Source organism: Pristiophorus japonicus, chromosome 9, assembly GCF_044704955.1.
Source record: "Pristiophorus japonicus isolate sPriJap1 chromosome 9, sPriJap1.hap1, whole genome shotgun sequence".
Classification (NCBI taxonomy): Eukaryota; Metazoa; Chordata; class Chondrichthyes; family Pristiophoridae; genus Pristiophorus; species Pristiophorus japonicus.
In genome coordinates this window covers 126026034-126041759 of record NC_091985.1, presented here as the reverse complement: position 1 = coordinate 126041759, position 15726 = coordinate 126026034, and the positions used below count along the sequence as shown (strand labels likewise).

Sequence of the window (15726 nt, the reverse complement as noted above, 5' to 3'; positions counted from 1 at the left end):
ATCTAAATCTCTTTGCAGCCTCTGTATCCTCTACACAACCCGCTTTCCCACTAATCTTTGTGTCATCTGCAAATTTTGTTACACTACACTCTGTCCCCTCTTCCAGGTCATCTATGTATATTGTAAACAGTTGTGGTCCCAGCGCCGATCCCTGTGGCACATCACTAACCGATTTCCAACCCGAAAAGGACCCATTTATCCCGACTCTCTGCTTTGTTAGCCAGCCAATTCTTTATCCATGCTAATACATTTCCTCTGACTCCGCGTACCTTTATCTTCTGCAGTAACCTTGTGTGGCACCTTATCGAATGTCTTTTGGAAATCTAAATACACCACATCCATCGGCACACCTCTATCCGCCATGCTCGTTATATCCTCAAAGAATTCCAGTAAATTAAACATGATTTCCCCTTCATTAATCCATGTTGCGTCTGCTTGATTGCACTGTTCCTATCTAGATGTCCCGCTATTTCTTCCTTAATGATAGCTTCAAACATTTTCCCCACTACAGATGTTAAACTAACCGGCCTATAGTTACCTGCCTTTTGTCTAGCCCTTATTTTAAACAGAGGCGTTACATTAACTGCTTTCCAATCCGCTGGTAACCTCCCCAGAGTCCAGAGAATTTTGGTAGATTATAACGATTGTATCTGCTATAACTTCCGCCATCTCTTTTAATACCATGGGATGCATTTCATCAGGACCAGGGGACTTGTCTACCTTGAGTCCCATTAGCCTGTCCAGCACTACCTCCCTAGTGATAGTCTCAAGATCCTCCCTTCCCACATTCCCGTGACCAGCAATTTTTGGCATGGTTTTTGTGTCTTCCACTGTGAAGACCGAAGCAAAATAATTGTTTAAGGTCTCAGCCATTTCCACATTTCCCATTATTAAATCCCCCTTCTCATCTTCTAACGGACCAACATTTACTTTAGTCACTCTCTTCCGTTTTATATATTGGTAAAAGCTTTTACTATCTGTTTTTATGTTTTGCGCAAGTTTACTTTCGTAATCTATCTTTCCTTTCTTTATTGCTTTCTTAGTCATTCAAAATTTTCCCAATCTTCTAGTTTCCCACTAACCTTGGCCACCTTGTACGCATTGGTTTTTAATTTGATACTCTCCTTTATTTCCTTGGTTATCCACGGCTGGTTATCTCTTCTCTTACCGCCCTTCTTTTTCACTGGAATATATTTTTGTTGAGCACTATGAAAGAGCTCCTTAAAAGTCCTCACCGTTTAGTCTGTGTTCCCAGTCTACTCTGGCTAACTCTGCCCTCATCCCACTGTAGTCCCCTTTGTTTAAGCATAGTACGCTCGTTTGAGACACTACTTCCTCAGCCTTAATCTGTATTACAAATTCAACCATACTGTGATCACTCATTCAGAGAGGATCTTTTACTAGGAGATCGTTTATTATTCCTGTCTCATTACACAGGACCAGATCTAAGATAGCTTGCTCCCTTGTAGGTTCTGTAACATACTGTTCTAAGAAACAATCCCGTATGCATTCTATGAATTCCTCCTCCAGGCTACCCCGTGCGATTTGATCAATCGATATGTAGGTTAAAATCCCCCATGATTACTGCCGTTCCTTTTTCACATGCCTCTATTAATCCCTTGATTATTGTCCGCCCCACCGTGAAGTTATTATTTGGGGGCCTATAAACTACACCCACCAGTGACTTTTTCCCCTTACTATCTCTAATCTCCACCCACAATGATTCAACATTTTGTTCATTAGAGCCAATATCATCTCACAACTGCCCTGATATCATCCTTTATTAACAGAGCTACCACACCTCCTTTCCTTTCTTGTCTATCCTTCCGAATTGTCAGATACCCCTGTATATTTAATTCCCAGTCTTGGCCACCCTGCAGCCACGCTTCTGTAATGGCCACCAAATCATACCCATTTGTAATAATTTGTGCCACCAACTCATTTACTTTATTTAGAATGCTGCGTGCGTTTTGGTAGAGTGTTTTAATACTAGTTTTTAAACCATGATTTTTAGTTTTGACCCCTCCTGCAGCCCCTTTATATTCATACATATTGTCCCTTCCTATCATCTTGTGGTTTACACTTACCCCAAGTGCTACTCTGCTCAGTTGCCTCCTGCCTTTTGCATTCTTTCCTGGGGTCCTGTTCATCTGAGCTCTCACCCACTAACATTTCAGAGCCCTCTCCTGGGTTCCGAATACACCTCGCCTTGAGGCGCCGAGCTTTCAGGCTTGCCTTTTTATTACACTTTGATCCTTTAGAATTTTGCTGTACATTGGCCCTTTTTGTTTTTTGCCTTGGGTTTCTCTGCCCTCCACTTTTACTCATCTCCTTTCTGTCTTTTGCTTCTGTCTCCATTTTGTTTCCTTTTGTCTCCCTGCATTGGTTCCCATCCCCCTGCCATATTAGTTTAACTTCTCCCCAACAGCACTAGCAAACACTTCCCCGAGGACATTGGTTCCGGTCCTGCCCAGATGCAGACCGTCCGGTTTGTACTGGTCCCACCTCCCCCAGAACCGGTTCCAATGCCCCAGGAATTTGAATCCCTCCCTGCTGCACCACTGCTCAAGCCACGTATTCATCTGCGCTATCCTGCGATTCCTACTCTGACTAGCCCGTGGCACTGGTAGCAATCCCGAGATTACTACTTTCGAGGTCCTACTTTTTAATTTAGCTCTTAGCTCCTTAAATTCGTCTCGTAGGACCTCATCCCTTTTTTTTTTTTAAAACCTATGTCGTTGCTACCAATGTGCACCACGACAACTGGCTGTTCTCCCTCTCTTTTTAGAATGTCCTGCACCCGCTCAGAGACATCCTTGACCCTTGCACCAGGGAGGCAACATACCATCCTGGAGTCTCGGTTGGGGCCGCAGAAACGCCCATCTATTCCCCTTACAATTGAATCCCCTATCACTATCGCTCTCCCACTCTTTTTCCTGCCCTCCTGTGCAACAGAGTCAGCCATGGTGCCATGAACTTGGCTGTTGCTGCCCTCCCCTGATGAGTCATGCCCCTCAACAGTACTCAAAGCAGTGCATCTGTTTTGTTCAATGGTGTTGCTGCATGAAGCAGTGTAGTGTAACTTTATATTTTGTTCACTGCATGAAGCAGTGTAGTGTAACTTTACATTTTGTTCATTGCATGAAGCAGTGTAGTGTAACTTTAGATGTTGTAGAGTGCAGGTTGAGTGTAGTTCAGTACTAGTCCAAGATGGCAGATGGGATGGCAGCTCCCTAGGGAGCATTTCCCATCCCTAAAGTATATTCCTTACCCCTAAAACCCATGTTGCAAGGGCAGCTACCTGGGCCCACAGCCCATTCCCCAATCAAGACATGGCTTCCAGATCGACCTCCCTACTGGACCTTCGCTTTTCGCTCCCCACTGGACGTGGTCGACTCAGCTGCTCCACCAGATTCCTGACAGCAGTGAGCCTCTGACCAGCTCTGACCACAGCTTTTAACCCAACCGTGACTCTTTGCCCTCACGTCCTTCCTCTCCCCGGCGACGTTTGGGCTTTCCTCCCCCCGACGGCGTTCGGGTCTTCATCCCAGTCCCTACCCCACTCAACTGCGAAGCCTCTGTTGATCACGTGGCGTGCACAATGGCTGTGGCCACTCGGACCTCTCTTCCTTCCACGACGTGGACCTCTGGTCATCCCAATGCCTGTCCTCAGTCAGGAGCTGATACCTGTGAGGGGGCGGCATTACCTCAAATCTCTCACCCACTTTCCACGCCTCTGATTTCTCACCATCCTCACTGAAAGGCGCTGCTCAACGCCAAGCTTATGGCTCTCATCCCGCCGTAGGCAACTAGTCCATACAGTAGTGCCTGGTCTCCAGTTGTCTTGGACCTCCTTGCCACTGGACCAAGACCATGCTCTGCTAAGCCTTGTGGCAGCTGGTGTGTAACGTCGACCACACATGAAAGAACTCACGCACAGGCATCTTCCACCCCTTCAAAATGAAGTTCGGGACCTGGAACATTAGGACCCTCAGACAACCCAAACAGCGACAGACCAGAATGGTACACCGCCATCGTTGACCAGGAACTGAGACGCTTCGACATCGCCGCCCTAAGTGAGACCCGGCGGGCAGGGGAATGCCAGCTCAAAGAACATAGAGGTTACACCTTCTTCTGGAAAGGCAAACCAGAAGAAGAACGGCACCTCCATGGAGTTTGCTTTGCCATCAAGAACGAGCTGGTTGGCCGCCTCAGAGATTTCCCCTGCGGGATTAGCGAACGTCTCATGACTTCTCCGGTTCACCTTATCCCGGAACCAGTGCGCCAGTTATCAACGCGTACGCCCCAACAAATGAGGCCAAGCAAGAATTCTACTCCAGCGTCGAACAATCCCTGTTCAGAGTCCCTACGGACGACAAACTGATCCTACTCAGCGACTTCAACGCCAGAGTCGGTAAGGACACAGACCTCTGGAGAGGTGTGATCAGCAGAGAAGGGGTAGGGAAAACCAACTCCAGCGGTACCCTGCTCCTGACAAAATGCCCAGAACACGACTTTATCATCACCAACACCTTATTCCAGCAGAGGGACAAGTACAAGGCATCATGGCAACACCCTCACTTCAAGCACTGGCACCTGCTCGACTAAGTCATCGTCCGAGCAAGGGACCGCAAGAACATGCGCATCACCCGCGCCATGACAGGAGCCGACGACTGCTGGACGGACCACCGCCTAATCCGCTCCGTCATCAACATTAATATAGCCCCAAAGAGGTGACAACAACAGAAGCAATGCTGCAAAAAAATCAACGCCGTCGCACTCAAAGACCCAGTTAAGAGAGCCCTTTACAGAGGGCGCCTCACTGCCAACCTGGCGATCCTCGATGACCCCGAGACGCAGAGTGCCCACTGCGCTTGGTCTGCCCTCTAGGCCACCATAACCAGCGGCTGCGAAGAGACACTCGATCACTCAACCAGATAACAACAGGACTGGTTTGATGAGAATGACCAGGAGCTAATAAACCGCAAGCACAGGGCATTTCTAAACTTAAAGCAGCAACCCAATTTTGGAGCAGCAAAGCAGCTCTACAGACACCTGAAGGCTGAGGTCCAACAAAAAAACCTGCGACCTAAAGAATAGATAGTGGGTGGAAAAAACACATGAGATCCAGCAGCTGGCTGACAACAATTACGTGCGAGGATTCTTCACCACAGTTAAATCCACCTATGGCCCAAGCACACTCCCTTGCTGGCGAAGAACAGGACCCGCTGGAAGGAGCACTTCGAAGATCTCCTTAATCGAGACTCTGCCTTTGACATGAGTGTTCTCGACTCCATCCCGCAGCATGTTACCCTCCACCATCTCAGCAAAACCCCAGCCCAACACGAAGTAGAAAAGGCCATCCATCAGCTCAAGAACAAGGCATCAGGAGCAGATGCAATCCCTGCTGAGGCACAAAAGTATGGCGGAGAAGCACTATTAGCACAAATGCATGACCTCATCTGGAAGGAGGAGAGCATGCCGGGAGATTTCGGATGCTGTAATCGCGACCATCTACAAAAAAAAAAGGAGGACAAGTCCGACTGTGGCAACTGCAGACGAATCTCCCTGCTGTCGGCCACTGGGAAAGTCATCGCTAGAATCCTCCTCAACCGTCTTCTCTCCGTGGCTGAAAAGCTCCTCCCAGAGTCACAATGTGGATTCCATCCACTAAGGGGCATAACGGACATGATCTTCACTGCGCGACAACTACAAAAGAAATGCAGGGAACAGCACCAACCCTTGTACATGGCCTCCTTTGACCTCACAAAGGCTTTTGACACTGTCAACCGTGAGGGACTATGGAGCGCCTTCTCAGTTCCGGCTGCCCCCAAAATTTTGCCACCATCCTCCACCTGCTAGATGAATCACATTTTTCAAGATTAGTCAAGCCAGTAGGAAATAGGACATAAATTACTGAATGGTAATGTTTAAAAAAAGTTATGCAAAAGGGCGATTGGAATATGCAACCTGGCAAGATTGTGAAATCAAAGATATTAAGGGAATTACAATTGCAATTGAACGCTAAGCTGAGTGAGTTGGAATTCTAGGGACTAACTTGATGGGCCAAATGTAAAAAAACTGATTTTAAGCTGTTCATCCTGGCAAAATAAGGAAGCTGAAGGAAAAACAGCATATGCAGATTGAGGAATAAAATGACTACAAGTCACTATAACGCGAGTACAAAGAACTCACACCACAATCTACCAAAATATTTTCTAAGATCCCTAACTCATAGAATAGATCTTTATTTATAGCACTGTTCTCTGCCCTTCCACCCGCCGTGGAGGCACATCATATCTGGACTCCTCTTGTTGCAGGAGTTGGTTAGATGGGCATCAGGGAGTCGGTCCACAAAGAACCTTAGATATTGATATCTGGAACCAGCCTAAATCCTGATCAGGAGGTGCCTAAACCAAGCAAAATTAGTACAAACGGAGTTCACAGCCAACTGACGCACGTTTTTTTTTTTAATTCACTGGCTTACATTCCTCAATGTAATTTCTAAACTTGATTTCTAAAGCAAGTATTCTGTGTTTAGGGCAGTTAATAGGCATAACAATAAAATGAATATGTTGGAACTCGAAATTGTATGCATTATAAAAATTAAAACCTTACTGGCAATCATAATTGTTTTTGAGTTTCCACCAAGGCTGTCTTTTAATAACCAGGTCAAAACAGAGTCTCTGTAAGGCACAAACACTTGTTTCTTCTTTGTTTGAGAATTTACCCCATCCTGAGACAAGTCAGCTGTGAAAATAAAAAGCAGTTCAATTCATCACTTTTCAAGAACATCATGGAAATGCAAAGCAATGTCAGTCAGCTGCTTTTAATAAACATTAATTGCTGTTTGCAAAATTAGAAATGGTTCAAGAAAAATTTTAATCCAGAACCTACCCAAAGCAGAAATGACATTTCCCAGCGTGACTAAAGATTTATTTATATTCCCTCCTTCTTTCAATCTTACGCCAGTAGCACCCGTGGCATCTGCTCTTTCACTTCCTGCAAGATCGACCAAGTGGATCTTGCTAATAGTTTCACAAGGCATCTCAGCATCAAATTTAGCCTAAGATTTAAATTTAAGAAAATCAGGACCCTCAACAATGATCATTTTATGAAAACTAACCTTGTAGAAGCAGCATTTAATCAACAGTTTCATGTCTAGATATTCAATGAGGATATTAAAGTTTTCTATATTAAAATAAAAATTTCAATGCGGTGCCATAATGAAGATACAAGTGTGAAGAAAGAGCACTGAAAATTGAGACTGTATGTTCTTACTCACATTTCACAATGGCGGTTGGATGGCTAAGGGGCCAGGTCAGGTTGACTATTCTGGATATTAATCAGGGTATAGGGGTTTTGTTCTGGGTACTAATTAAAGGATACATGGTCAAAGAACTACCAGATATGAGAGCTGGGCAAAGTGTGAAAACTGACATTAGTATGGCATGGAATATCTACTATTACAGGGCAAAGAGGAAAGATGTAAAGACAGTTTAGATTTAACTACTTTACACAAAAGATATGGAATGGACTGCCAATGAAAATGGAGATAGCTGACTCTTAAATTTGCAGATGCAGCGAATTAGATAAGTACTTAGAAACAAAATTGATAGGTACTGAAGGTATGAGGGATTATTTAAATTCTCAGGCACTGGAACTGGCCAGATGGATGTCAGCTGTCCTTTCTGGTTCATACATTCCTATGTACCATTGTGTTGTTAATCAAGGATGATTGACTTATATGACTTAACATAAGAAATAGGAGGAGAGTAGGCCATTCGGCTCTTCAAGCCTGCTCCGTCATTCAATAAAATCATGGCTGATCATCAACTTCAACTCCACTTTCCTGCCCGATCTCCACATTACTTGATTCCCCTAGAGTCCAAAAATCTATATCTCAGCCTTGAATATACTCAAGACTCAGCATCCACAGCCCTCTGGGACAGAGAATTCCAAAGATTCACAACCCTCAGTGAAGAAATTCCCCCTCATCTCAGTCTTAAATGGCCTATCCCTTATCCTGAGAGTATGGCCTCTAGTTGTAAACACTTCAGCCAGGGAAAACAACCTCTCAGCATCTACCCTGTCAATCCCCTTCAGAATCTTGTATGTTTCAATGAGATCACTTCTCATTCTTCCAAACTCCAGAGAGTATCGGCCCATTCTACACAATCTCTCATCATAGGAATCAATCTAGTTAACCTTTGTTGCATAGAAACATAGAAAAATAGGTGCAGTAGGCCATTCGGCCATTCGAGCCTGCACCACCATTCAATAAGATCATGGCTGATCATTCACCTCAGTACCCCATTCCTGCTTTCTCTCCATCCCCTTGATCCCCTTAGCCATAAGGGCCATATCCAACGCCCTCTTGAATATATCTAACGAACTGGCAACAACAACTCTGCGGAAGAGATTTCCACAGGTTAACAACTCTGAGTGAAGAAGTTTCTCCTCATCTCGGTCCTAAATAGCTTACCCCTTATCCTTGGACTGTGACCCCTGGTTCTGGACTCCCCCAACATCGGGAACATTCTTCCTGCATCTAACCTTCCAGTCCCGTCAGAATTTTATATGTTTCTATGAGATCCCTCTCATCCTTCTAAACTCCAATGAATACAGGCCCAGTCTATCCAGTCTCTCCTCATATGTCAGTCCTGCCATCCCAGGAATTAGTCTGATGAACCTTCGCCGCACTCCCTCAATAGCAAGAACGTCCTTCTTCAGATTAGGAGACCAAAACTGAACACAATACTCCAGGTGAGGCCTCACCAAGGCCTTGTACAGCTGCAGCAAGACCTCCCCTGCTCCTATACTCAAATCCCCTAGCTATGAAGGCCAACATGCCATTTGCCTTTTTCACCACCTGCTGCACCTGCATGCCAACCTTCAAAGACTGATGTACCCAGGTCTCATTGCACCACCGCCAAGGCAAGTACACCCTTCTTTAAATAAGGAGACCAAAACTGTGCACAGTACTCCAGGTGTGGTCTCACCAAGGCCATGTACAATTGTAGTAAGACTTCCTTACTCTTATACTCTAACCCCCTTGCAATAAAGGCCAACATGACATTTGCCTTCCCTTATTTCTTGCTGTCCTTAAAAGCTAGCTTGCATGTTTTTCTATTCTTTCTACCAAAGTGAATAACCTCACATTTCCCTACATTATACTCCATCTGCCATCTTACTGCCCACTCACTCAACCTGTCTATATCCCTTTGCAGACTCTTGGTATTTTCCTCACAGCTTACTGTCCTACCTAGCTTTGTATGAGAGCAAACTTGGATACATTACACTCGGTCCCTTCATCTAGGTCATTAATATAAATTGTAAGTAGCTGAGACCCCAGCACTGATCCTTGCACCACCCCAGTAGTTACAGCCTGCCAACCTGAAAAAGACCCGTTTATCCCTATTGTCTGTTTTCTGTCCATTAACCAATCCTCTATCCATGTTACTATATTACCCCCAACCCTATGAGCACTTATCTAGTATAATAATCTTTTATGTGGCACCTTATCAAATACCTTTTGGAAATCCAAATATACTACATCCAATGGTTCCTCTTCATCTACGCTGCCAGTCACATCCTCAAAATCTCTAATAAATTTGTCAAACACTATTTCCTTTTCATAAAACCATGTTGACTCTGTCTAATCATGCTATGATTTGTGAAGTGCCCTGGTACCACTTCCTTAACAATGGATTCCAGCATTCCCTTGACAACTGTTGTCAGGCTAACTGGCCTGTAGTTCCCCATTTTCTCTCTCCCTCCTTTCTTGAATAGCGAGGTTACATTTGCTACCTTCCAATTCGCTGGGACAGTTCTAGAATCTTGGGAATTTTGGATCATCAAAAACAATGCATCCACTTTCTGTGCAGCCTTCTCTTTTAGAACCCTAGGATGTAGGCCATCAGGTCCAGGGGATTTGTTGGCTTTTAGTCCCATTAGTTTCTCTAGTACTTTTTCTCTATTTATATTAATCATGTTAAACCTTGTCCTCGTCAAACCTTGGTTCCCCACCATTTTTGGTATGCTGTGTGTCTCTTCTACTGTGAAGACAGATACAAAATATTTAACATTTCTGCCATTTCCTTATTCCCAATAATTTATCCTGTCTCAGCCTCTGTGACCAACGTTTACTTTTGCTACTCTCTTCCTTTTTACATATTTGTAGAAGCTCTTACAATCTGTTTTTATATTTCTTGCTAGTTTTCTGATTCTACATTTCCCTTTTAATCAATTTTTTGGTTACCTTTGCTGGTTTCTGAAACTTTCCCAATCCTCAGGCTTACTACATAGAAACACAGAAAATAGGTGCAGGTGTAGGCCATCGGCCCTTCGAGCCTGCACCGCCATTCAATGAGTTCATGGCTGAACATGCAACTTCAGTACCCCATTCCTGCTTTCTCGCCATACCCCTTGATCCCCCTAGTAGTAAGTACATCTAACTCCTTTTTGAATATATTTAGTGAATTGGCCTCAACAACTTTGTGGTAGAGAATTCCACAGGTTCACCACTCTCTGGGTGAAGAAGTTTCTCCTCATTTCGGTCCTAAATGGCTTACCCCTTATCCTTAGACTGTGACCCCTGGTTCTGGACTTCCCCAACATTGGGAACATTCTTCCTGCATCTAACCTGTCTAAACCCATCAGAATTTTAAACGTTTCTATGAGATCCCCTCTCATTCTTCTGAACTCCAGTGAATACAAGCCCAGTTGCTCCAGTCTTTCTTGATATGTCAGTCCCGCCATCCCGGGAATCAGTCTGGTGAACCTTCGCTGCACTCCCTCAATAAGCAAGAATATCCTTCCTCAAGTTAGGAGACCAAAACTGTACACAATACTCCAGGTGTGGCCTCACCAAGGCCCTGTACAACTGTAGCAACACCTCCCTGCCCCTGTACTCCAATCCCCTCGCTCTGAAGGCCAGCATGCCATTTGCTTTCTTAACCGCCTGCTGTACCTGCATGCCAACCTTCAATGACTGATGTACCATGACACCCAGGTCTCGTTGCATCTCCCCTTTTCCTAATCGGTCACCATTCAGATAATAGTCTGTCTCTGTTTTTACCACCAAAGTGGATAACCTCACATTTATCCACATTATACTTCATCTGCTATGCATTTGCCCACTCACCTAACCTATCCAAGTCACTCTGCAGCCTCATAGCATCCTCCTCGCAGCTCACACTGCCACCCAACTTAGTGTCATCCGCAAATTTGGAGATACTACATTTAATCCCCTCGTCTAAATCATTAATGTACAATGTAAACAGTTGGGGCCCCAGCACAGAACCTTGCGGTACCCCACTGGTCACTGCCTGCCATTCTGAAAAGGACCCATTTACTCCTACTCTTTGCTTCCTGTCTGTCAACCAGTTCTCAATCCACATCAGCACACTACCCCCAATCCCATGTGCTTTAACTTTGCACATTAATCTCTTGTGTGGGACCTTGTCGAAAGCCTTCTGAAAGTCCAAATACACTACATCAACTAGTTCTCCCTTGTCCACTCTACTGGAAACATCCTCAAAAAATTCCATAAGATTGGTCAAGCATGATTTCCCTTTCACAAATCCATGCTGAATTGGACCTATCATGTCACCTCTTTCCAAATGCGCTGCTATGACATCCTTAATAATTGATTCCATCATTTTACCCACTACCGAGGTCAGGCTGACCGGTCTATAATTCCGTGTTTTCTCTGTCCCTCCTTTTTTTTTTAAAAAGTGGGGTTACATTGGCTACCCGCCACTCCATAGGAACTGATCCAGAGTCTACTATCTTCGCAACATTACAAGCTTCTTCTTTCAATCTAATTTAGTTCTTTAGTTAGCCACAGATGGTAGTTAGCCACAGATGGATCATTTTCCTGTGGAGTTTGTGTTTCTCAATGGAATGTATTTTTGTTAAGAATTAATAAATATTCTGTTCCATCCAGAAGTCCTGTCACTTATCAAACTTGTCTTAAGAAATCATTTCTAAAAATGATATTTTATCTCCTTGTAGACTGATGTAATTGATACAGTAGTATATTGTTTATAAGTATGATCTCAACTATCTAGCAATAAGCTCACTACTTCTTGATATTCTGCTAATAAATCTATTATTTTTTAGCCTGTACTCATTAATCTGCTGCATGGTATTTGCTGCCATTTGAGGCAGTCACGAGAACATCATGGGCATCCTGCATGATCTCCAGTGACCAATATTGTAATGAAAATGTAATTATCAGCGTCTGCAATACCAATCGTAGTAGACGCAAGATCACAGGTTTTGGTTTATAGTCGAAACTGCCTTTTGTCTGTGAAAACAATTTGGCACTCTTATAAAGAATACAAAATTGAAACTATTTATGAACAGAAATTAATTACAGGGTTGCATTTAAAATATTATCTGGTGTGCAAGTCTTTTCAGAGAAGGGATTTTAAGGATACAAATTATTACATATTCTTTCTTCATTAAGATCCTCTTATGTGTTTTATTTAGAGGCAGAGGAAAAGGTAGCTGTTCGACTGGATATCAATAACTTAGATTTAGTGCTTTCTAATATAGAAAAATGTCCTAAGGCATCTCGCATATGATTTATTTTGCTTATGTGCACAAGCTAAGGAACAGAACATTTAAAAGAAAGATATTATCTATGTAAAGTGTGGTAGAGTAGATCGGTATGATACAATAATTTTGTTAACAGCAGCACTTAGGCTCGATATTCTTTATTCTTCACACAGGGAAAAAATATACATACCCTTTCATGACAATTTAGCAAATTCTTAACACAATGAACCTTTGCAATTTTAAATGGCATTGGAGGATTTAAGATTCAAACAATACATTTAATAAGATCTAAAGGATACTTAAAACAGAAAAGATAAGAGATTGTTTTGAAATACAACTTCATAACAACTATGGCTATTGCAATTAAATTTGGCTGAAAGTCGTCATTCACTAAAATGTAGAATGCACAACCAGGCGAGTTCAGATTACACTTTGCCCTTGAGGCAATTCCAGTAACCGTCACATGTGCAATGCTAATTACTACAGAGCACTATTAAAATGCTTGTATCTTCCAACTTCATTAATGAAATCTACAGTACTTAGTTCTCGTTAATGTCTCAAGAGTAACAACTGACAGTTATTCCTTCAGGCTGACAAGATACTTGATAAAACTGAACCTATTAAGGTTGTTTTCAGGTCACTCACCTGAGTGAAGTTGATGGTGAAAATGGCATGGGAACGACTGCTGACATCGTTCATCCCTGTGGCAGCAGTAGTTCGATTAATGTTTCCAGCTTCCATAAGTTCTTCCACATCAGTGTAATTCTGCACCAAGTGTTTTGATAAATCTGAATACATATAAAATAAGGACACTTAAGAATCTCCTCTGATGCTCGTTATTTTATAAGCAGATAGGTAATAAACCCAGTTCTCTGGTTAGCAATTTTACCCCTTGTATATTATGGGGCAGATTCAGCAAAAAGCTTAACTGCGCATGTGAAAATTCACATAGGCAAAATTCCGTCAAGTCAAATTGGCAGCCCATATGTGAAGTCAAATTGGCAGCCCATATGTGAAGTCAAATGCATTACAGAATCATAGAATGATAGGCACAATGGGTCAAATGTGCTGTGTGCCAGCTGTTTGAAAGAACTATCAAAATAGTCCTTTTCAAGCATATATCCAATTCCCCTTTGAAAGTTACTTTTGAATCTGCTTCCACCACCTTTTCAGGCAGTGCATTCCAGATCATAACTTGCTGCATACATAAATTCTCATCATCTCGCCTCTGGTTCTTTTGACAATTACCTTAAATACCGACCCTTTCTGCCAGTGGAAACGGTTTCTCCTTATTTATTCTATTCCATGATAAATGTGTTGGTGACAATTGAAACCTCATCTACTTGTACAACAATGGACAATTGATCAGTCTTGTGTTGGGTTGAATATATCAGCAATAATACTCAGTGCCTCACTAAAACTAGTTCTGATTACAACATTGGAATATATTAGCAGACCTCCCTCAGAGTTGCTCACAGTAAGTCAGATGCTTTAGAAGGACTGGAGCTTTATACCATGTAATGCACAATGTATTACAGTTGCCAAGTTGAAGCCGAATTTCTGGGAGGTCATCAAGTCCAACAGCTATTAAGCAGATACTGAGGTCAGTGGTTAATTGTAAGTACATTTCGCAACCTGATTCTCTTTCTATTTCTGATACGGTCAGGAATTAGACATTCTGCCTCTTGTCCATTTAAGGTATTTACAATTTCTGGAGCATTTTGTACATTCCAAATGACTGCCTTTATTTTAACTAAGTGTGACAGAAATGTTCTAGACATACAGTTTTTATTATAGTGTATTTCCCATGATTGTTCATGGTAATGGGATGATACACTGTTTCATCAGGAGGAGCAGTTACCAAGTAATGCACAATCTATTATTCTGCTGCTATGGTGAAGCTGCGTCCCTTTAAGACCATAAAAAGAAAGCTACGAATAATTTAGGGTTCAGCTTTGGTAATTCAAAGTTCAATTGCTGTATAGCCAAAGATCTTTGGATATTGGAAGGTGCTGGTCAGTTTCAAGCTTTAATTCAGAAGCATGCAGCATTTTGTAAGTTTTCCTCTCAAAACTTATATTTTTAACCCTCCTTTATGGTATGTTCCAGCTTGTTTTGAAATCATTTGAAAAAGCACTCAATTACTATTTGAGCCCAAGCAAAGACACGCTTCAATTGCTGTAGAGATTGCTTGAGAGAATAATACAGATATATACTGGGAGATTCCCCACAGTGCACAAGCTTACCCTGTAGCATGCTGGGAATAAAGTGTAGCTGTTAACTCTCCAACTGAGAAATTAATTGCTCTGGGAAGAATATTAACTCAAACCCTAGGACTTCAGAAAGGTTTAGACCTTAGAGTAAAAACATTAATGAAGGGATATGAAAGCACAAAAATAGTTGTATCGATAAGTTTAGTCATGTTAATATGAATTATGTAATCTTGTATGTTTTTGTTATGTTATAAACCTTGTTAATATTTTTACTGGCATGTGGTCAGCAAACTGAAGAAAAGATGGTCTGTCAAAATATTTTTGAACAATTTGATTGGTTTAGTTTCTGCTCTTCTATTGGTAGATTTTACTTGTTGGGCATACTTTATTTGCCCCTTTGAAATTTTTTTTTAAACCTAGAGCAGGACAACATCCAGGCTTGGGCTGACAAATCACAGGTAACATTCACACAGGAGCCAATAAATCACCATCTTCAACATTAAAAAGTCTAACCACCTCGCCTAACCTGCAGTGGCATATTCATTGTCAACATCAATATTTGAGGGGGGGCAGGCACCATTGACTAGAAACTTAAGACCAGTCATATAAACATCATGACTACAAGAGCATAGCAGAGACTGGATACTCTGCAGCAAGAGGGTTGTTTCCTGGACTCTCAAAGCCTTTCCACAATCTACAAGCGTAAATCAGAAGTATGATGCATTACTCACCAGTTACCTGAATGGTTGCAGCCATAGCGCTCAAGAAGCTCGTCACCATCCAGGATAAATCAGTTTGCTTGACTGGCACTGCTGCCATTGAACTCAATATCCAGCTCCGCCACACCTGGCACACTGTGGCTACATATATACTATCTACAAGATGCACTGCAGCAACTAACCAAATCCTGCAACCTTTACCATCGTGAAGGACAAAAACAGTAATG

The 15726-nt window shown here is 42.7% G+C and overlaps 1 protein-coding gene across 5 annotated transcripts in view; it reads right to left on the bottom strand.

Annotated features, from left to right (window-relative positions):
• kif16ba (kinesin family member 16Ba) overlaps positions 1-15726 on the bottom strand; it is a 306911-nt gene that overhangs the window by 216235 nt on the left and 74950 nt on the right. For all 5 annotated transcript variants that reach the window (XM_070889808.1, XM_070889811.1, XM_070889812.1 and 2 more), the window contains 3 exons: positions 13213-13355; positions 6898-7066; positions 6619-6750 (listed from right to left, as the gene is read on the bottom strand). In XM_070889808.1, coding sequence (XP_070745909.1) covers positions 6619-6750; positions 6898-7066; positions 13213-13355 — 444 coding nt within the window. The remainder of the gene's footprint in view (positions 1-6618; positions 6751-6897; positions 7067-13212; positions 13356-15726) is intronic.